The sequence below is a fragment of the Sinocyclocheilus grahami genome, unplaced genomic scaffold (assembly GCF_001515645.1).
Source record: "Sinocyclocheilus grahami isolate Dianchi unplaced genomic scaffold, SAMN03320097.WGS_v1.1 scaffold268.1, whole genome shotgun sequence".
NCBI classification, from domain to species: domain Eukaryota; kingdom Metazoa; phylum Chordata; class Actinopteri; order Cypriniformes; family Cyprinidae; genus Sinocyclocheilus; species Sinocyclocheilus grahami.
In genome coordinates, this window is record NW_015505447.1 from 773,660 (window position 1) to 796,942 (window position 23,283).

The window sequence follows — 23,283 nt, forward strand, 5'->3', positions numbered from 1 at the left end:
TACTGACACAAAGTTAAAATGATTTGCAACGGTTGCTTTGTTGCGTCCAGTGTAAAGCTGTTACGGCGCGATGCGACAACTGTAACGTCTCGTATAGACACAGTGAGTGAAGCCGAGAGCAAGATATGCCTCGTCATATTTTCTGCATTTAGCTTTTGGATGACCAGCACCTGCCTGGGTCTGTGCAACTTCATCTATGGCTTTTCTCTTCACTTTCACAAACCAATCCATCTCCCATTCTAATTACGTCCTTTACTGTTTTATTTATTTTCTTTTTCTGCTGATGGCCCGCGCTCGACTTGAAGCAGCGCTGCTTAGACCGATGGGTGTGTGTAATCAAAGTACTGCGAGAGCTATAAGAGAGCGCGGACGTCTCCTTATGCTTTCTCTCGCCGTACTTTGATGTCATACACCGATCTGATCTTCAATTCGAACACCCCTCTTTACTCTTGCGTGTCACGTGACCGTGTAATCGCAGCCTCTGCGATTGAAAAATCGCGTTATTTCATATCGCGATATCGCAAATGCAATTAATCGTTCAGCCCTAATAGCAACACCCTAAATACCACTCAGAACACCTTAGCAACACCCTGGCAACCAAAAACGTCAACAGCCTATTAACTGCATAGCAACACCCTAAATACCACTCAGAACACCTTAGCAACACCCTCAAACTGCATAGCAACACATTAAATACCATTTAGAACACCTTCACAACACCCTGGCAACCAAAAACATCAACAGCCTACTAACTGCATAGCAACACCCTAAATAACACTCAGAACACCTTAGCAACATCATTGCAACCACCTACGACACCCTTAATACCATTCAGAACACCTTAGCAACGCTGGCGACCAGCTACAACAACCTAGCTTTACTGCAGCAAATTTTCCACAGACCAACAACACTTGTATTTTCTTTAGAAAATGTGAAAAGCTCCATATCTTTTTTAATCTGTAGTCTACAGGTATTTTATGAAGACAGGCAGACAATATTTTTTCTATTAGGCAAGATATGCTAATATTAATTTTAGTTTATTATTATTTCTATACTATTATAGGATGCATTCATATTTTGACTTGGCGTTTGTTTTTATATTTTCAGTTTAGTTTACGTTTTAGTGAGTTTGCTATGTGCTTTTATCATTTTTATTTATTTTTTTTCTTTAATATTTCTAAATAGCTTTATTACATTTTTTATTATTATTATTTTTTAGTAATTTTAGTACGTCAACCTGAACTTATTTACATCAGTTTATGTGCTTTCTTTAATATTTCTAAATGGGTTTATTAAAAAAAAAATGTATATACAGGTGCATCTCAATAAATTAGAATGTCGTGGAAAAGTTCATTTATTTCAGTAATTCAACTCAAATTGTGAAACTCGTGTATTAAATCAATTCTATGCACACAGACTGAAGTAGTTTAAGTCTTTGGTTCTTTTAATTGGGATGATTTTGGCTCACATTTAACAAAAACCCACCAATTCACTATCTCAACCAATTAGAATACTTCATAAGACCAATAAAAAAAACATTTTTAGTGAATTGTTGGCCTTCTGGAAAGTATGTTCATTTACTGTACATGTACTCAATACTTGGTTGGGCCTCCTTTTGCATGAATTACTGCATCAGTGCGGCGTGGCATGGAGACAATCAGCCTGTGGCACTGCTGAGGTGGTATGGAAGCCCAGGTTGCTTTGATAACGGCCTTCAGGTCATCTGCATTGTTAGGTCTGGTGTCTCTAATCTTCCTCTTGACAATACCCCATAGATTCTCTATGGGGTTCAGGTCAGGCGAGTTTGCAGGCCAATCAAGCACAGTAACACCATGGTCATTGAACCAGCTTTTGGTGCTTTTGGCAGTGTGGGCAGGTGCCAAATCCTGCTGGAAAATGAAATCAGCATCTCCATAAAGCTGGTCAGCAGAAGGAAGCATGAAGTGCTCCAAAATGTTCTGTCGGTCAGGTGTGGCAGCACTGTGATTGTATGCGTTTGGAGGCGGATGTGGAGCATTATCTCTGTGAGCTGTGTGACCCTCGTCCAGTGGACAGGGTATGTGACCTTTCAGTCTGTGTAACTTTACAATTATTTCTTCCTCTCTGACTGTGTTTAGCCCGGCCATATGGTCTTTTATCACAACATTTTAAAGGTCACCCCAGGATTAAGATCTCCTCTGTCATTCAGGAAGTTTGGAACTCTTGAAAGCTGTTTGTGTGTGTGTGTGTGTGTTTGTCTTTTATGCATTTCCTGTCATGTTTCAACAGGAGGTCCCAATGGTGCCCCAACCCAGCTATGCCCAGTCAGGATCCATCTATTATATATGCCTGCTTCGTGATGACTTACTATTGCATCAGGGTAAGTGCATGTGTGTGTTTGTGAAATGAAATCTGCACTACTGTTCAAAGGTTTTGGGTCAAATTTTATTTTTTTTAATTAATACTTTTATTCAGCATGGACACATTAAATAGATAAAAAATACATTTATAATATTACAATGTCTGTTTTTGAGCATTCCGTTCCTCAAAGAATCCACAAATTCCATAATATTACTGTTTTTACTGTGTTTTTGATCAAATAAATGCAGCCTCGGTGAGCATGAGACATTTTTAAAAAAAACTTACAGACTCCAGCTGTAGTGTATATTGTAATATTTTGGTTCAAATGGTTTCCAGATTGGCCGGCATATTTAAGTTTATTTATGTTTGCATGTGGTTGTTGCAGGTGACTGTGTGTACCTCATGAGAGACAGCAGACGCACAACAGAAGGTCAGCCAGTGCGTCAGTCATACCGCCTCCTGTCTCATATCAACAGAGACAAACTGGACATCTTCCGTATCGAGAAACTCTGGAAAAATGAAAAGTGAGGGTCACCACACTCCCAATTTTTAAAATGCTTCCTTATTCAATTCTTTATCTAAACTCTTAATTCAAAATTAAGCATTGACATCCTTGTTGACCCTGGAAAAACATTCCTATCATCCAAACAGATTATAGCGTAAAGGTTAGGGTTAGGCTAAGGCTTGAACAAAGTTCTTATCCTCCTGTCAATAGCTTCTGGTTGTAGATGTAGGATTGTTTATAAAGGAATATGTCTTGCTTGACTAAATCGTCATTGTAAATGCTTGTTCTGTTAATCAACAGAAGCATGGACCTTAGATTTGTTCTTGACTCTTTTTCTCTCTTTAGAGGTGAGAGGTTTGCCTTTGGTCATCACTACTTCCGTCCCCACGAGACGCACCACTCTCCTTCCCGTCGCTTCTATCATAACGAGTTGTTCCGAGTGCCTCTCTATGAGATCATACCACTGGAGGCGGTGGTGGGAACGTGCTGTGTATTGGACCTGTATACTTACTGCAAGGGTGAGACGTTCACACATACAACAGTTTTACATAAACAAATCAACAGTGAAATTCAAGAAATGTACTGAACCAGATGTTACTTGCTGAAAACCCCATACACTTTGCATGCTAATGCCTGCTGCTTTTGCTAATGTATTCAGGTCGTCCAAAAGGGGTAAAGGAACAGGACGTTTACATATGTGACTACCGGCTGGATAAATCGGCACACCTGTTCTACAAGATCCACCGCAACCGGTACCCAGTGTGCACCAAGCCCTATGCGTTCAACCACTTCCCCAAGAGACTGACACCGAAGAGGGATTTCTCAGTGAGTAATTGTATAAGCTGTGAATCTCACAAAACTGATAGAGAAGTGAACAAAAATAAGAAGGATTTTTAGAACCATTAAGATTTTTATTATAATAAAAAATATTTTAATTATTTATTATTTTAATTAGACATAAATAATTATATTGTTTTGTGTAATATTACATATTTTATTATTTAATATGGCTATATTGTCACAAAATAAATGTTTGGTCTTTTAATGGTGCACATTTTAATATTTAATATAAACTGTGTTACATTATATCACAAAATGTTTTCTTGGAGGGTCAAATTTGACCTAGCCGTTTCTTTTCTGAGATTCACCCACAACAAATTATTGACAATAATATATATATATTTTTTGTATTCATATTTTACATTATTACTTGGGAAATTATGCTATTAATATTAATAATTATTATTCATATGAACTCTTTTGTTACTTTGTTTTTAAAGTTTGATATATTACATTACAGATGTTTTTTTTTTACCTAGACATTTCTTTGTGAGTTTCAGCTAATAATTTATTTTATTCATATTTTTACAGATTTAAATGGGAAATAATTTATTAAAATTTATTGATATTAATAGTTGTTACTTTGTGTTTTAATATTACTATTCTAATTAATGTATATGTGTGTGTGTGCGAGTGTGTACAATTATTTTTTTATTCATTTTCTTTTTAAGGTTGACATTTTAATTGGACATTCCTTTTTGGGAGTCACCCATAAATTATAGCCCATCATTTTTTTTATTGTATTCATATTTTGACAGTTTTAGATGGGATGGGAAGTGGCGTTATCGACTGTCTGTAAATCTGATTAAATTAAGTCTGCTTTTTTCATTGTTGACGCATAACTAATTAACTCATGCTAGTTGCTTCCACTTACTTTTAAAAAATGTTATCTCTGACTACAGCCTCACTATGTGCCGGATAACTACAAGAGGAATGGCGGCCGCTCTGCCTGGAAGAGTGAGCGGCCCAAAGGTGCATCAACGTGTGATGAAGAGCCCTCCCCCAGCGCATCATGTGATCGGCTGACTGCTGGCTTCTCGAGAGATGGGGACGAGGACGGAGGGAGAGGAGCAGAGGGAGAGATGGAGACCACGCAGGAGGACTCCAGCGCCCCTGTATCCCAGCTATCCACATCACAGGAAAGGAGGACAGGTGGGGAGGAAGAAGACATGGCCGAAGAAGAGGAGGGTGGAGAGAGGGTAGAGAGGAGAGAGACGGATGAGGGCTCCCGAGAGAAGGGAGGAGGAGGGCGGGATGTATTGGACGCCCCATGCTTATCCTCACTCTCCTCTTTACCTCTTCATCCATCAATCCTGGGAAGAAGGGAAGCACAGAGAGAGCGACTGAACAAGATTCTGCTCGACCTGCTGCACCGGGCGCCCAGCAAGAATGGTAAGAGAAAAAAAAATATTTAACCAAAAGGCTTTAGTAATATTACATTCCTTCCAACCTAATTAAATTCCTTAAATTAAATAATGTAAAAGCCTCTTTACTGTTGCCTTTATTTTGGGCGTTCAATAACCTAATATTTCTTCTTTGTTGCTCCAAGCACAAATACTGAATGATCTTTTGAAATGGGAAGATTTCTTTGAAAAGGACTTAAAAGAATAACTTAAAGTTTCTCAAATGATTCACTGGAATATTGAAATTCATTGAATTCATTCATCGAAAATTCACTGAAATATTTAATGCAAACTGTATTAAATTATATGACAGAATTTATACTTTTTTTTTTCATTCTGATTTTTGTAGGGGTAAAAATGTGACCTGGACATTTCTTTCTGTTACCCATAAATGTTAATATGGTCAGTAATTTGTTATTTTATTTGTAATTTACAATTTTATTATTCATATTAATGATATTACATCACATTAATATTCATTATGATATTACTTTTAAATTAATTATCAATATTAACAGTATTATTATTTTGTGTTTTAAAGTTTAATATAACTACATTATAGTACACTACAAAATATGATGTTGTCTTATTTTTTTCGTTTACTTTTTTTTAGGTTGAAATTTGACCTGTACATGTCTTTGTTAGATTCACCCATAAATGTTACCACGATCAGTCATTTGTTTTTCATATATATATATATATAAGATATTTTTAGTTTTTTCAGTTTAGATGGGAAATATTATTAATGTTTAATGTAATTATTAAGAATATTTATAATATTATTACTTAATATTTTAATATTTAACCAGTTTTGTTTTGATTAATTAAAAAAAACACAATAAGTTCATAAATAACACTTATTTTATATACATTTAAAAAAAAACACCATGTGTATTCATAATCTGCTCTTGTAGCCCCACACTACTACAAATCTAATGTAGCCTCTAGTTTGATGAAAACCAATGTCTTTAACTCTCTCTTACAGCGATAGATGTGACGTATCTTCTGGAGGAAGGCTCTGGTCGCCGCCTCCGCAGACGGACACTTGGATTGAGCGAATTTATTTGCAGGAAGTAATGCTGACAACACTCTGCCGAGCACGCCTGCAGAGCAGCAAGAGAATAATGAAAATGGAGGAGCAGAGGTGGACTACACCTGGCAACAAGGGGGAAAGCAGCGGTGAAAGACGACACGTTCATATTTATATCTTGCAGCTTCTTTTTCTAAAGGAGCTACAAGAGAGACCAGCCAGAGCTTCGTGCACTAAGGACATGCAATTTGCTGCAAGTCATCAACCTTGATGCATTTAAAAAGTACAAGTGTCAGACATAGGAAAGTTTAAACTGAAGAAAAAAGGCGACGCTTTGAAATTATAACCGAATTATTACAGATGAACTATGACTTCACTGGTCAAATGTGTCCTATGACTAAGTGGTACTATATTTGGCCTTCGTTTCAGGTGCAAATGGAAAAATGGGAGTCCGGCGCCACCTTATGGTCGACAATGGGAATGACTTGAGTACAGCCAAGAAAGAAAATGAGGCAAAAAAAAAGAATTAGAAGCATCATAGGAGGTGCAGTGTAGCGCACACACTGCCCATAGACTGAGAAAAAGAGAGAAAGTAGAGACCTGAGAAAGAACGTTGGCTAACTGCACTTTTAACAACAACAAGGACAGCATTCGCTCCCGGAGATGTACGGATAAGACACACTAACACTCACGCAGTATTGATCAATGCTGTATGGTAAAGCAAAACATAAGTATGTTACCTTCTTTTTCTGTTTGTTTTTTGTTATACTCTAATTACATTAGGAATGGAGCACGAGGGGGGTATCCATATCTGTGAGCTCGGGACTTCGGGACTGGGCTGGAATGTTTCGCTTCTGTTATTGTGGCCATTGTGATTGGTTAGAATGGCTGCCAGCCCCACCCCTTTTTAAAAAGTATTTAATTCACCAGCTCAAAAAAACAACAAAAAACTAAATCTAGCTGTGGAGGTGCGCTGGCTTTATATAACGCCTTAGAATGCCGTTATCTTGAGCGTTTTTTTTGTTTATGGTAGTGTGTGAGATTCTTTACGGTGTTTGTGTGTGTGTGTGTGTGTGTGTATGTGTGTGTGTGAGAGCCCATTCTAATAATATAAATACGAAAGAGGAAACAACTAAGGGCTTGACAGCAGTTAATAAACAAGTTAAATTCACAAGAACTTATTGTATCATGTGATGTCATATTTTTTGTGAGTGGCTTGTAGGGCAGGTGGGATGGGGTCGGGTCCAGGTTTTAGTGTTGTTGTTTTCTTTTATTGTTTTTAATGGCCTTTAATGTTTGCCATGGAGAATGTTTATAAACAAAATCATGATGAGAGTTTTGCTCTTAATGCATCAGCTATGACAGATAAGTATTTCAAACCCCTTGGATGGACCGACAAGAAAATACAAAAAAACAATGAAAACTGACAAACGAAAGGAAAATTGTATAGTGCCAAGTTATGTATATAAACAGACGGCAAAATGTGAGAAATGTCTCCAAAAGCAATATCTTGATAATGGATTTTGTGTATTGTATTGTACAGGATTCAGCCCTATATGTATTATTATTATTACGATTCTTATGATTATTATGCGATTTGTATTGACAGAACTGTCAGATTTAACATTACGAGATGTGGACGAGAAAGCGGCAGATATTATGATTAATAATCGCAACAAATTTCCTGCGCAAGCGACAAACCGTCTGAAAGTTTGTTCCTCAGAAACATGAATTGAGCTCAGTGCGAGAGGGAGGATTGTCTGATGGACTTTGTCGCAGTGACCCCACACCTGGCACCCGTCACTGTAATAATTAATATTAACATTATTATAATTATTATTATTAATTTTGAGGAGAAAAAGATATATTGTTCCTCGTTTTTTGCTGCAAAGTGTTGAACACTAAAAAAACAAGCCAACATAAAAATGTAAAATGATATTTTGGCAGAAAAAAAGAAGCTGTCAACCCAATATCATGTTCTTAATCTCCTTTTTTCATTTTTTTTTTCTTCAAATGAGAATTGGACATTGTTCTGTTTTTTTGTGATAGTCATAAATATAATGCTTGTATTTCTTGTATTTGTGTGTTTTTGTGTGATTTGTTTAGTTATTTTTAGACAATCACAGAATAAGATGCAAGCATTGTATATGGACAGACTGGCAGGCATTTTGTGATGTTGTGTACAGTTTGTCGAAACTTCTTCCACTCTGGTTCAAAGTTTGTAATTATAAAGTCATGAAAAATGCTGTTGGGTTTTTACTTTTTTGTTTTATATTCTATTTGTTTTGTTTGTTTGTTTGTTTTTTAATAAAAAGCACTACATTATTGTGAATATACTTGCCTGTTGCTCATACATTTAGCAGAGAGTCTGTGAAACAGTTCTTTACTAGGTCATAACCGTTATTACTCCAGGTATACAGACAACTCACATTTTAACTGTATGGACAGTCATTACATCTTCAAATAAAGTGAATTTTAACTATTGCGTAGCACATTGATATTGTGTACCATCATTTGAACTAACAAATACATATAATAAAAACACTTAGTAAATAAATCCATTGTTTAATGCTCTCTAATTAATGCCACACATAACTGATGTTTTCACATATATTGACTGATTCCGTTCCTAATTCTTGAAACATTTATCTGCCATTTATTTTGAAAAAAACATTTTTGCTTTGAAATTAATCCAAGATTATCAAAAAATTTGTATGTGCCATCATCTCTTCATGTCTCCTAATTTTATCAAACCTTTTGACGTATTACTGTGTACTGACAGAAGAAATATATTAATTTGAAGAAAAAAAAAAAAACAGGTGTGGGTATTTATGAAAATATTTATTAAATCGTTACTCTAATTCATCTTACAGCTTATCAAATTACACCTCCAGAAAAATAGTTCCTGCAGTTAATACAGGTGCATCTCAATAAATTAGAATGTCGTGGAAAAGTTCATTTATTTCAGTAATTCAACTCAAATTGTGTTCAATTTTCACTTCATGCTTGCTTCTGCTGACAAGCTTTATGGAGATGCTGATTTGCCTGACCTGAACCCCATAGAGAATCTATGGGGTATTGTCAAGAGGAAGATGAGAGACACCAGACCCAACAATGCAGATGACCTGAAGGCCGTTATCAAAGCAACCTGGGCTTCCATACCACCTCAGCAGTGCCACAGGCTGATTGTCTCCATGCCACGCCGCACTGATGCAGTAATTCATGCAAAAGGAGCCAAACCAAGTATTGAGTACATGTACAGTAAATGAACATACTTTCCAGAAGGCCAACAATTCACTAAAAATGTTTTTTATTGGTCTTATGAAGTATTCTAATTTGTTGAGATAGTGAATTGGTGGGTTTTTGTTAAATGTGAGCCAAAATCATCCCAATTAAAAGAACCAAAGACTTAAACTACTTCAGTCTGTGTGCACTGAATTTAATACACCAGTTTCACAATTTGAGTTGAATTACTGAAATAAATGAACTTTTCCACGACATTCTAATTTATTGAAATGCACCTGTATTTGTATGATATACAAAATGTATATTTTTATTTTATTTTCTGCGTGACAGAGGTAACGATTCAACAGATGGAGCTGAAAATCTTTTTTTAAACCACCCTGCTGTCTCGGTAGTTTATTACTGTATGAATTCAAGTAAGTTTGTCCATTTTTTGTATTAGTTATTTGACATTATTTTTGCTGTATCTAGTACTGGTGACCTTTTTGGAGTGTCAGGCACGATGGTCATTTTTCTGTTTGGCGCCATCCGCTAGGTGACGCCAGCGCGAGCTGTTGGCATAGCAACGAAACAACCTGCGCTGACAACAAGCTGAAAAAAAGTTACTTCACTATATATTTATTATAATTATTAATCATTTATATTAATTATTTAGTTTTGTTTTAGGCTTAACCAACTGTTGGTAATTTTCCGCTTAAAAGATGAAAAAACGAGTTGAAAAATCCTCCAAGGAGAAAGTGGACAAGACGGATTCTGTGACTGACGAAGAACCACCTAAAACCGCAGGTATGTGACTGTAAAGACAGATAGACAGACTAGATTCTGGCTTCATGTGATCTTTAAATAACCAAAATATATGCCATGTCCAAAGATAGGCTGTTTGTTGGAGTTAAAATGCTGTGTGATAGTCCCTAACGCACATAAAGTCAAATGAATGTCAGTGTGTTTTTGTATCGCGCACACTAGATGATTACCAGTGTTCAGGACATCTGGAGCAGGACTTCACAAAACTGTGTAAACTCATGGGTGTGAAAGACATCCCTTCTGTGAAGATAAAGCAGTCATCATCTACAAATCGAGGAGTTATGGGTAAATACTGTTGTCAGTGGTGGACAGTAACGGAGTAGTTTTACTTCGTTACTGTACTTAAGTACATTTTTCAAGTATCTGTACTTTACTGGAGTAGTTTTATTTTGCGTAACTTTTACTTTTACCTCACTACATTCCAAAGCATAAGATCGTACTTTTTACTTCACTACATTTCATAATTCACTCATAATATATCACGTGCTCCGACACGCAGAAGCGGTGTCTGACTCAAGAACGAACTGATTCTTTTCAATGAACCTTTTAAATCGGTTCTCAAACCGCACCAAACGATTCATTCACGAATTGGAATTAACCGATTGCAGCTGTTCTCGAGTCGACAACTCACTGATTCAAATGAACCGTTTAGTGCGAGTCTCCAGTGAACTGAATTCACAAGTAAGGCCCTGTCCCAAATGGAACACATACCCCGGCTTTGTCCAAATACCCACACTTGCAGTCTTTGCACTTTGACCACTTGATTACTTAAATGACGTATTTCCTGTATTTGGCCGAAGTCTTCAAGTGGGTGTGAAGACCACAAGTGTGTGTCAAACTTTTCATTACCTGATGGGACACACTTGTAGTGTTGTAAAAATGTAAGTATTTACATAGCTTTATTTTAATTTTAATTTTAAATACTTTGCATTTTAAAATCAACTTCTAAATGTCTGTTCAGTAGTCCCTATAACATGACAATTTTAATTTGTGGTGCTTCTAATTAAGTGATAAAAAGCAGTTGCAAATGTTGTACAAAATAAATATCACCACTACTCATCTTTGCACCAATAAAACGTAAAAACAGTGTTTTTCTACCAAATTATATGTAATATCTAATTATTATATTAATATTTAACTTGCATTGGAAAGGTTTCCGTGACCTCTCACGAGATCTTGGCAAAAAAGTCTCACGATTTATTTCCAGAACATGATGCATGATGGGATACACTAAGCCTCGAATAGTGCTCCGGAGCGGTATTCGAGATAGTGTGGGTTTAGTGTGCTTTAAGGGCACTGCGCTCTGGTGTTTTTAAGACCTGGGACAGTCTTGCGCACTTACTTCCTGTCGCGCGCACACGCTCTCAAGAAGTGGCCAAGACCGCAAGTGTGGGTATTTGGACAAGGTGCCCTTGAACCTACACCGTAGCTTACGCATAGACACACACCCATACGCCGTAGCCTGACGTGCACCTCTCCAAAAATCTAACAGCGTGTCAATTCTACGCAGACCGCAAGCGCTGTGATTGGTCTGCAAGGACCCCTCCCTCCATATGTACTTGAGTTTTGTGTGTGTTTATGTGCACTTTAATATATTTTAATGTTACACCTTCTTATATAAAATAAAACCAAGCAAAGAACAAGTGTCTTATCATTTATTATACTACATAGCATTATACATCAGTAGTTGTCCGCAACAAACAATGTTGATCTGCCGTGGTACAAGTCCTTGTGCAGACTGAAAGAATGCCATCATCTCCTGTTCCGTTGTTGTCTCCTTTTTGTAGTTTTAAATAATGATTTAATGATTTGATATTGACAGCCGCTTCTTCTTCGGCTTTTGCCGTGGTACTGTGGGTTACACCAGCAACATGCCCGTGGACACTGCTGACTAGCGGTTTGCATGTGTACTGCATGTTGACGCAGACAACGACGCAGAAGTATAAATGAAAACTGACGCATAGCCTATGGCGTAAAGGCTACGGCGTAGGTCCGACGCAGAAGTATAAATCAGCCTTAAATCCACACTATCTCGAATACCGCTCCGGAGCGCTATTCTAGGGTTAGTATATCCCATCATGCATCATGTTCTGGAAATAAATCGTGAGACTTTTTGCCAAGAGCGAGCGAGAGGTCACGGAAACCTTTCCAATGTAAGTTAAATATGAATAATAATAAGATATTACATATAATTTGGTGGTAAAACAAAGTGCTACACATTTTATTGCTGCAAAGATTAGTATATTTATTTTTGTACAACATTTGCAACTGCTTTTTATCACTTAATTAAATTGTGTCATCTGTAGGGACTACTGAACAGACATTTAAAACATTTTTACAACACTATAAGTGTGTCCCATCAGGTAATGAAAAGTTGTACACACACTTGTGGTCTTCATGCTCACTTGAACACTTGGTCCAAATACAGGAAATACGTCATATAAGTAGTCAAGTGGTCAAGTGCAAAGACCACAAGTGTGTGTATTTGGACAAGGCATTCATGTGCACTCATGTGCACTCCGTTAAGTCCACGAGACCGTAGGGTGTCCCATTTGTCATTTTAGCGTTCAGAAGGGTGCTCGCGAGCGCCCCCTTTGTGGCCATTATGCACCCTCGATCCGTACTTCTGCAGAGCCCACACTGGGGCGAGCTCCGCAGCAGACTTCTACCCGAGAGTCAAAGCGGCATTACGTCACGAAAGTGCTGACTTAGAGGAAGACCGCAAGGGTTTAGGGTGCCATTTGGGACAGGGCCTAAGAACCGGGAGATCTTGTGAGCGTGCCTGTGCGACTGATCCTGCTAAAAGTAAGTTACTAATGTCGAATTTTAGGATTAATTATTGTAACTGAAAATCATATTTAGGTCAAAACTGTCAGTTGTTTGTGAACTAAATCTGCTGTAAAGGGTGATCTGTTTAAGCCCACTGAAATGCTTGAATGCAGACACATTAACATCAGAGTCTCTATGTTTTAGGTCAAAAAACATTAAAATAACACAGATTAAATAAAATATAACGGGGATGTTCTGCAAAACAACAAGCTTTTAAACACTTTGCTCTTACTGGTGAAAATCAGATGGTCAAATCTGTTTTCTCTCAGGTACATCGCAGTGTAAGCTTCATAGTGAACATTACTACAGCACTCTTGTCAACATAGTCCATATCAACAGCAAAAATATATCTTGACTCCATATAGTGGTTATTTTGGGAAAATCCCAGGTATTTTGAGCAGTAGGTTTATAAAAAATAAATTAAGTAGCCTATATAAAATTGCTAAATAAATCTATCTATCAGTACTTTTTTACTTAAGTAGATAAAAAAATCGAGTACTTTCACTCGAGTAAAATTGAAAAAGGAGTACTTTTACTGGAGTAATATTTTATTATACGTATCTGTACTTTTACTCAAGTACTTGATTTGTGTACTTCGTCCACCACTGACTGTTGTACATAAGACGTACATTATAATGTCTACTCTACTAAAGGATTATATTTTTATATTGCCATATGGTTTATTCTTAATACTATTTATTTGTCTCTTTTATTAAAAACTCAATTTTTTTCCTAATAAAAACCCTAACCCGGACTGAAGAGGACAATCAATTTCAGACATCCTTAGAAAGTAAAATGACAACATGGTCCTCTAAGCCTTGCCTCCGGATAGAGCTGGAGAACGAAGACCATGGCAGTGTAAAAGAAGTCAAAATATCTGGTAAGGCTGTTGCTTCTTCGTAAACAATAAGGTGTGGCTGTTCACACTCCTAAGAAATGTTTAATATCAACATGTCTTTGTTTATTATTGTTGTTATTTTTATTTTATTTTATTTTTATTTAACACATTTTACATCAGTGTATGAAAAAATAACATATAGTGATATACACATACACAACATGGAGGGGGGGGGGGGGAACAAAACAAAAAACATGATGCCAGATACTCAATACAATGCACATTTTACAGATTTAAAGCTGCAGTCCATAACTTTTTTTTGGTTAGAAATGATCCGAAATCAATATTTGAACAAGTACATAACCAGCCAGTGTTCAAAACTATCGCCTTACTTTAGCCCGATTCACAATGGTTAGTTTATAATAATGTTTTCTAATTTGAGTGGTATGGGTAGGTTTTCGCGGGAAATTCGAGCATGGCACTGCGTCATTACGTCACGTCTGTAAACATAAAGAAGTTGTCCCGGCTAGTAGGCTATCGCATGTGAGGATCCTGCAAGTGGCCGATCGTTTATAGCCTTTTCTCACAGCAGCCAGAATAATTAAATGTATCATTTTGATGGCGGATTGTAATCCAGAAAGGTTATTATAAAAATTAACTTAACTTAAAATAATGGCAGGGGAAACACCGATTCTAATAATAAATTTAACCTATGGTTAATATTTAATGACTGCTTAGTTTTCCAATGTTGGAGAATAGTTTATTTAGCTAAAGTAAGAGCAATGTAGACTAATTTTGCATAATGTGGAGCAACATCAGTCTCCGAAAATAATCCTAACAAACAAAATGAAGGAGACATTGGTAATTCAATCCCAAGTACAATATGTAATTTCTCTATAACCCCCAACCAAAAATTCTGCACAGGACTACAATACCATAAGGAGTGGAGGTAAGCATCTACAGTACCGAGATTACATTGGACACAGACGGGTGAATTCATGAAACCTATTTTATGTTTTCTGTATTGTGTAATATGTACTCAGTCTGTGCAAAATCTTATATTGAATAAGTTGTAAGTTAGAATTATTAATCAAAGAGAACATGTTTTTACAAATTTGTGTCCACACATTAAAATCCTGGGAATGAGATATCTCTGAGAGTCCCATTTTTCAGTAGGTAGGTACATCAACGTTTACTTATCTGGCAAGCGGCCACTTGCCTGATAAGTAAACGCAATAATATTAATTTGAACGCAATATATTAATTTGACATATTTTAATTACCTCAAAATGACTCGCAGTACCCACTTGAGCGCTTCGTTATCAGTTGTAGCAGTTGTGGTTGTATCAATAACAGACCACTAGATGGCGCGATTGAAGAATCAGTTGTATTGCAGGAAGCCATGTAGAGATATAAATGAACGATGCATGGTTCTGCTCTAAGCATGCAAGTCACACGTTTGTGAAAATACTGCCGGTGCCATGTACATAAAGCAGATGATGAATATACATATGATTCACAAATACCAAAATGGTGTGTGTTAATAAAGAATAACAATTTGGTCCCTCAGTAAATTCTCTTTGCCACCTTGAAGAATTCTCAGTTACTTAAAGTGTAGACGGCCGGGAAGTAAGAAAACACAGTCAAATGTATCCTCAATACTTCAATTTATTCATAGAAATACAGATATTATATAGGCATATGTCGAGGGGAGTTTCATCCTCTTAACCAATGAGGATATGAATAACATACACGTAGGATCTTTGGCCAAGAACATGTGTTTATATAAAATGGCCACATGTACAGAAAAACATGGACATATTAGGAATAGACTTTTGCGAAGAATGCTGAACTGTCATCAGAGTTTCATCACGAACCTCATTCCTAGCTATCATGTCCTTATTTGGGACATTTGAACCAAGAGAAGCTAATGTATACATTTAAGCATGCATACCTCGCATATAAGTAAGACATATTTAAAACATAATATCAAGAGAGAGAGATGGATACAGAAGGGGGGATTCAGAGAGAATGCGTTGTATATAGAAGACTGAGACATCTGGAACATTCTCTAGACAGAGTGTTTTCTAACAGTGTGTCTCTCGCATATGGGCTTTTTGCGTGGGTGCGCACAGAAACAGTTTATCACAGCGCGAGTACCGCACTGAAATCTCTTTCGCGCTTTCTCAAGCTTGAATGGCTTAAAACACTTTAATGTTTAAACTGACAAGGCTTAAAACACGTGAGAATGATTAACTTTCTTCAGGAAGCAGCTCTAGCCCGATCTTTCAGATAGGTAGATAGGTGATTAGTTAAACACTGGAGCATCCTGTTAACCGCAGGTAACATTAAGCATATTGTATTCGCAGGTGAACATAAAATATCTTACATACCACTACTGGTGAATGAGCCAGTGTAATGCAAATATGTCTGAAAGGTCTGACAAATGCCAGTAGGAGGTGCCACGAGATCTCGTCACACCCCTAGTAAATAATGAATACATTCTCCTTAAAGAATAGCATAATTAGATGTAAAATTTTTGAAGGAGATAAACTTACTATCAGAAAATGATGAAGATGAGTTATGCCGCATTGACTCAATTTGGAGAAATACGTTTTTTTGTTAAAATAGAAATTGGAGAATGTATACATGGATCCATTGAAGATTTAGTTATATTTTTAATTTTCCACCAAGACTTGAAAGTAGAAGAAATTAGTTTATTTTTAAAACAATTATGTTGTTTAATCAATGTTCCAATAAAATGTATATCACTTAATTTAATTTCATTACAATCATATTGTTCCAAATCCATCCAAGCATCATTATCTGAATGAATGTGTATCCACTTAGTAAGAAATTGTAACTGGTTTGCTATATAATGTAATTAATTTTTTTGCAAAATAGATAGACTAATTCTAACTTTCTTATCTTTCCAATAAAAACCAGATATAATTGAGTTTTGAATCATTTAGTTCAAAAATGGTTCAAATTGATTGGAACCATTTAGAAGAAGGCTCAAATGGAATCATTGAAAATAAATAATTAATCTGAGGGAGGATTTTCATTTTGAGGGTTGCTATTTGCCCTATTAAAGAAAGAGGCAAAGTATTCCAGCGTTTTAAACATTAGTAATTTTTGTTAATATCGGAGAGAAATTTAAATGAACAATTTCTGAAAGATTTGAAGAAATAATTACACCCAAGTATTTAATATTACCTCTAACATTTAATGAGAGTAGGGGTTGAGATGAAGGATTCCATGAATTTACTGTAACTGGAAGTATTGTAGATTTTGTCCAATTTGGTATTATCAGAAATCTGTGAATATGATGATATATAAGGAATTAGATGAATCTCGAAGATACAACAATATATCATCTGCATACAAATTTATTTTATGTTCTATGTTGCCGATATGCCTTGAATATTTACATTTTGGCGAACTGCCAGTGGCTTTGATTACGCTGTGATATATCAATTATATTGAGAACTCTTCTTAAATTACTTGAAGAATGGCGACCTTTAATGAATCCAGTTCGATCTTTATGTATAATTGTAGGAATTGTTGATTCCAAGCGAAATGCAACAGCTTTAGAAATTATCTTAATATCAGTATTTATCAAGGATAGTGAACGATAACTTGAAGGCAAAGTTGGATCTTTATCAGGTTTCAATAATAATCTTATTAAAGCTATCTTTATTTCTCAAACCATTCTGCAAAACAATGGAGCCTTTATGTCCCAAAAATGTTTTAAACATTCTGCGGGAAACCCATCTGGCCCTGGAGCTTTATTATCATCAATGCATTATGCAACTCTGATAAAGTTATAGGCATATCTAAATGATCAGCTTGTTTTTTTGTTAAACTTGGAAGAATTTATTTATTTAAAAATAATTCAATATCTTTTGATTTTGGATCATTTATTGAAGAATATAATTCATGGAAATTTTTTTGGAAAACCTCATTTATTTCTTCTGGCGATTGTTTACAATTACCCACAGAATCATTAATAGTAGTAATAATCATAAATTTGTTGCATCATAAATTTGACTTTCTTTAACATGATATTCTCAATCAAAAATTTAATTTTTTGCATTTGTTCCCATAAGCTTTGATCCGGAATTTTAGTATATATGTCTATTAATTTTTTATATTTTTCCTCTAAATTATGTCCTAAATTACTTTCTTGTTTTTTCTTATGGGATGAATATGAAAGAATTTTCCCCCTAATTACTGCTTTCCAGGTTTCCCATAATACAGATGATGAAATATAAGGGGTATCATTATCTTTAAGAAAAATGTCCCATTCTTTCCTTATAAAGGTATCAAAATCGGGATCCTCCAATAATGAAATATTAAAACGCCATACAGATGGACTTTTTATGTTAAAACTATCAACTTTTGACTGTAATGATATAGGTGCATGATCACTAATTATTATAGGATGAATTTGAACATTAATGATATTCTGAATACTAGAATTACTCAACAACAACAAAATCAATTCGTGAAAATGACTTGTGAACAGAAAAGAAAAAACAATATTACTTTGCTGTCTTGTTTTTAATTCTCGAACAGTCTCCAAGGCCCAAATCCTCCATGTATTGCTTTATTATAGCAGCCGATTGTGAATGTTCTCTATTAATCACCTTATTAGATCAATCTAAAACTGAATTTAAAACTACATTGAAATCACCACCAACCAATAAAATTGAATTACCTGATAAGGTAGAAATCTGTAAAAAAAGTAGATGAAAAAATTCAGGATCATCTTTATTGGGGCCGTATAAATTAACAATAGTAAACAGTTTATAATAAAATGTTTACTATTGTTAATTTATACGGAATTATAATAGATCTACCTTCTGCATCAGTAAGTATATTATTCAACTGTTCATCAGAATGGGAGATATGAGTTTCTTGCAGCAAACAACAGCCGAACCTAATTTCATTAAATAATTCAAAATTTTCAGTCTCTTTTTCTGCATGGGAAAACCCCGAACATTCCAAGAAACAAAATTAAGTGTGTGCATATTACATGATTAGCTTTAAATCACCATAAATTTCTTAATCATATCATAATACGAATAATTAAATATAAGAATATTATTAAATCATCTCTGAGGCTAATTAACACTGGGTTAACTACGTTCAAATTTACACTATAGCAACAGATTTCCCATATACAATTCCTTAAGCAAAACGGCAACATGTTTACAAATACCAAAAAAAAAGAATTCATAAACCACCAACCACAACAATAAGCAGGGGCAATATATAGCTTTGAATTCCCCCTCCCCCCCTTTTTTTTTCCTTTTTTTCTTTTTTAACTGTTACCCTTTGAATGAGGCAATATTATTGCTCACACATTAATAATAAAGCTACACAAAAATCTTAAAGGGGTCATATGATGCTGCTAAAAAGAACATTATTTTGTGTATTTAGTGTAATGAAATGTGTTTATGCGGTTTAAGGTTAAAAAACACATTATTTTCCACATACTGTACATTATTGTTTCTCCTCTATGCCCCGCCTTTCTGAAACGCGTCAATTTTTACAAAGCTCATCGGTCTGAAAAAGCGAAGTGTGCTGTGATTGACCAGCTATCCAGTGCGTTGTGATTGGCCGAATACCTCAAGCGTGTGACGGAAATGTTACGCCCCTACCATATTGTGATGCCCTGTCCGGCCGGAGCGACGAGACAAAAACATTAAAACACATTATAAACAAGGCATTTATTGCATCCAGTGGGGACATAATTACGGATTATAATGACTTATACTGTCTTTTTACGCGTTGCGTTGCATCGCACCGTGTAAACATAAAACCATGTCTGCATTTGTGATCAGAGAAATGATAAACAACAAGTGCTACTCTACACTGCCCAAAAAACTCACGTTTGAATCGTTAGTGGCAAATTCTTTAAATATAAAAAATATACTTACAGTCAGAACAGAACAGTGTTGTAAATACAACTTAACCACTGATTTCTAGCGGTGTCCTCTTTAGGAAGGCCAAACAAAGTAGTTTCGCTTTCACAACGAAACGGCGTCACACACCGTGGCCTTGATTGAGCGGAGGCCTAGAGTGAGCAGAGGCCGGCTTGAGTGAGCAGAGGCGTGCGGGCTTGAGAACGGTGCGGCCGCCAGATTCGACGAAGGAGTGTCTGGCGGGCTTGCGGCAACCACATGTGACGACTCCGGGCTGGACTCTGCTTCGTCCATGGTGAAAGCCGATACGACGATCCACAGCGCGAAGTTGATGTATTTCCTCAGCGACCAGCACGGATCAGCTCCAGGCATGACGAAGCGGATATCGTCCTCTTTTGGAAGGCCAACCAAAGTAGTTTTGCTTTCACAACAGCACCTTCACGACATGGCGGCGGCGGCAACAACAATACTACAGCGAGAATAAAAGTTATGCATTCTTTCTTTGCGTGAACATTTGGGCGGCGTTATGCAAATCTTCCCACATCCTGACATAGACATGTGGGGGCGTGTTAGAACGAGCCGTTTTAGGTAGGCGTGGCTGACTCTTAACTTTTATAAAGAAAATCTCTTTGGATTTGAGACTTTAGTCTTTGCAACTTTACAGATCTTCTTTATGCACGAAGAGCTTGTAACACTCCAAAGAGAAATAAAAAATTGAAATCGCATCATATGACCCCTTTAATACAGCCATGGAGTTATCGAAGAATCACGATAAAGTTGTGCCTCAATAAATAGTTTATCCACACTTAAATATGCGTGTTTATTCTTCAGTCTTTGTTGTTTCAGTATTGGATAAAGCATCTTTCGGCGCTCGTTGATTTCTCTTAGGAATTGATCATTAATCTCGAAGTTTGAGCTCCTTTAAGCTCTTTTTCTTTGCTTTTTATGATCTCTTTGTGCTTAAAGTGGCAACGAGGGCTTTTGCTGGTAAATTTGCTGACCCTATGCACCCGATGGAAGGAGATCGAATCATCAGTTTCTTTGTCAAGTTTAAGCTTGATGAGTGCTTCTGGTTCATTGGAAGAAGTATTTTCAGGAATCCCAGTGAAGATCAAATTATCTTGCATACTCCTAGCTTGTATTTCAAGTAGAGTTTCATTAATTTTTCCATTTTCAGAAGTGAGAGTGTCAACTTGTTGAACTGATGTCTGCAATGATTTATTTTCTATGTGAAGTTGTTCAATTTGATCATATGCAAAATTTGTTGATAGGATGGAAGATGGATGAGGTGGTGCTTCAGGTGTTGAGCAGGATATTGCCGTCCCTTAGTAACTTACAGTGCTTACAGTAAGACTTTGAGTGTGTGTGTTGTATGTATGCTTATGGGTGTCCATGTTACAAATGAACAGTATGATATGTAAATTTCCCAGTAATGGTGATTCATTGCAGCATGTGGCGTGTGGGCCTGACGGATTACACTTTCACCTCCATGAGAAACACAGTGTCTTTGTGCTCAAATCTCAGGTAAGAACATGCAGTCAAAAGCTAGAATGACTTTATTATTTCTTGTCAGTGTTATTAAGACCGACATTCAGTGTGTTATAAACTTTTTATTAAATCTCAGAATGTTATTTAAGCCTTATCATCATATCCACTAGTGGGCTATAGGCCTGCTAGTTTATGCTTTACACCACAGACAAAAGATCTATTTGGAAAATAAATTATGGTAATTGATACTGGAAAATCTGAAGACAACATCTACCAACTTATATCTTGCTAGGAAAGTGGTTTTGGAGGGCAATCCACTCCCTGAGCAGAGTTACCACTTACTCATAGCAGAAGACAGCATGTGAGTCATTTTCAATTTTAAACATACTTGCACTGTCTTGGAACACACAATGGTCTTCTCAATGTAGTAAATGAAGTTCAAGAAGCAGAGTTCCAGATGTCAAAATAAGACTTTATTGGAAAAAGCAACAAAGCAACAAAGTCTTTGTCTGACCCAACATCCATGCTTTAAGGAATATCATACAACCAAGTAATTTTTTATTATTACTAATTTATACAGTTCTGTTGTGCAGCATACATATATATATATGTATGTGTATGTGTATTGGAGTATATCAAACAAGTAGTCCTTGAGACTTCTTTATACCTTCAGGGAGCCCTCACTCACAAAAAGGTTGGAGACCCCTGCACTAGAGCATGTAACAAGATCAGGAATCATTAAAAGGACATTGATTTACAAGCAAGCAGTGACAGAATCAGAAACTCGTAATATGTGCACAAAAGTTTTATTGACTAAACACTAATACACAACTAGTCTAAACAAACAAACATACAATCACTCATACATGGGGGAAGGGCAAATGAGACTGAATAAATGAAACCGTTAGAAACCAGAGAATGCAGTTATGGAAAATTAGTCAGTAAACCACCTGAGTGAAACCATCAGCACTGATTTACAATGGGTCTATAGCTTATACTAAACCTCTGTTTCATTTAGTTAAATGTACGATATTTGCATTGCCTTGGCCGTTGAACGAGCGTCGGGATGTAGTCTCAGATAAAAGTCTTGATGGTTTGAAGGTTTGGTGATGTTGGAATTGCAATCACGTTCTTCCAGGGTGTGAAGAGTGGGGGTGGGGGGCACTGAGCCAATGGTGACCTAAACTTTTGGAGGGAAAGTTTACAACTCTTTGTCTTTGAGTATGGTATTTTGCATATGGAACAATCCAGGGTGTTGATGCAAAACTATCAAAGATTCTTAGAACACTAATATGTTGCATAGGTATCAACATATAATATACCCTCTCATTTAGATAATGTCTTGCAGACTCACATGAGCGGCCTCTTTCCGTCCGCAGCAGCTCTTCACTGGATCGCCTCAACAAGAGTACAAAGAACCCCACCAAAAAGAAGGTAGAGCAGTGCTGTTCCCTATATATTGAATATACATTTTATGACATGAAAAGAGTCTGTCTCTGTTTTTGAGATACAATACAATGGTTTACAGTTGTTTAATAATGTTTGTAGCAAGATTTTACTTTATTGTGTGTAGGACAACCCTAAGAAAGAGGAGAAACCAGCAGCAGGTCAGGCAGCAAAAAAAGAGGAGCCAAAGGTGGCCAAGAAAGGTAATTGAACTCCTTTGACAACTGTTTGTTTGCGATTCAGAAGTGGACTTTATATTTTACATAGTATATTTTGCATATTTTTATATGGTATATTTTACGTAGTTTACATGTAGAGAAAATATTTTCTGTCTTGCTTTTCACTCAGATAATAAAGTTCCCCGTATTCAGGCTGGAAAATTAGCAGGCAAAGACAACAATCTGCTAGTATCTGAACAAGAGGTAAGAATAAGACAAAGACAGATAGGAAGGAAAATGCAAAATTGTCAAAATTTTATATTTTGACAATATAAAACTTTATTTTACAATATAAAAATTTTATATTTTGACAATTTTATATATATATATATATATATATATATATATATATACAGTGGGGCAAAAAAG

The 23,283-nt window shown here is 36.1% G+C and overlaps 2 protein-coding genes across 7 annotated transcripts in view; both read left to right on the forward strand.

The window, feature by feature from the left end:
* The window catches only part of LOC107599509 (histone-lysine N-methyltransferase ASH1L-like), a 54,633-nt gene extending 46,179 nt beyond the window's left edge, over positions 1–8,454 (forward strand). For all 6 annotated transcript variants that reach the window (XM_016291120.1, XM_016291118.1, XM_016291122.1 and 3 more), the window contains 7 exons: positions 1,970–2,056; positions 2,269–2,359; positions 2,726–2,864; positions 3,191–3,363; positions 3,504–3,670; positions 4,588–5,077; positions 6,074–8,454. In XM_016291120.1, coding sequence (XP_016146606.1) covers positions 1,970–2,056; positions 2,269–2,359; positions 2,726–2,864; positions 3,191–3,363; positions 3,504–3,670; positions 4,588–5,077; positions 6,074–6,165 — 1,239 coding nt within the window. In that variant the 3' untranslated portion in view covers positions 6,166–8,454. The remainder of the gene's footprint in view (positions 1–1,969; positions 2,057–2,268; positions 2,360–2,725; positions 2,865–3,190; positions 3,364–3,503; positions 3,671–4,587; positions 5,078–6,073) is intronic.
* Positions 8,455–10,062: 1,608 nt separating this feature from the next.
* LOC107599566 (leucine-rich repeat-containing protein 71-like) overlaps positions 10,063–23,283 on the forward strand; it is a 13,724-nt gene continuing 503 nt past the window's right edge. Inside the window, exons 1-9 of the mRNA XM_016291208.1 lie at positions 10,063–10,147; positions 10,328–10,427; positions 13,774–13,874; positions 21,034–21,109; positions 21,212–21,286; positions 21,543–21,611; positions 22,591–22,684; positions 22,824–22,899; positions 23,045–23,117. Coding sequence (XP_016146694.1) covers positions 10,063–10,147; positions 10,328–10,427; positions 13,774–13,874; positions 21,034–21,109; positions 21,212–21,286; positions 21,543–21,611; positions 22,591–22,684; positions 22,824–22,899; positions 23,045–23,117 — 749 coding nt within the window. The remainder of the gene's footprint in view (positions 10,148–10,327; positions 10,428–13,773; positions 13,875–21,033; positions 21,110–21,211; positions 21,287–21,542; positions 21,612–22,590; positions 22,685–22,823; positions 22,900–23,044; positions 23,118–23,283) is intronic.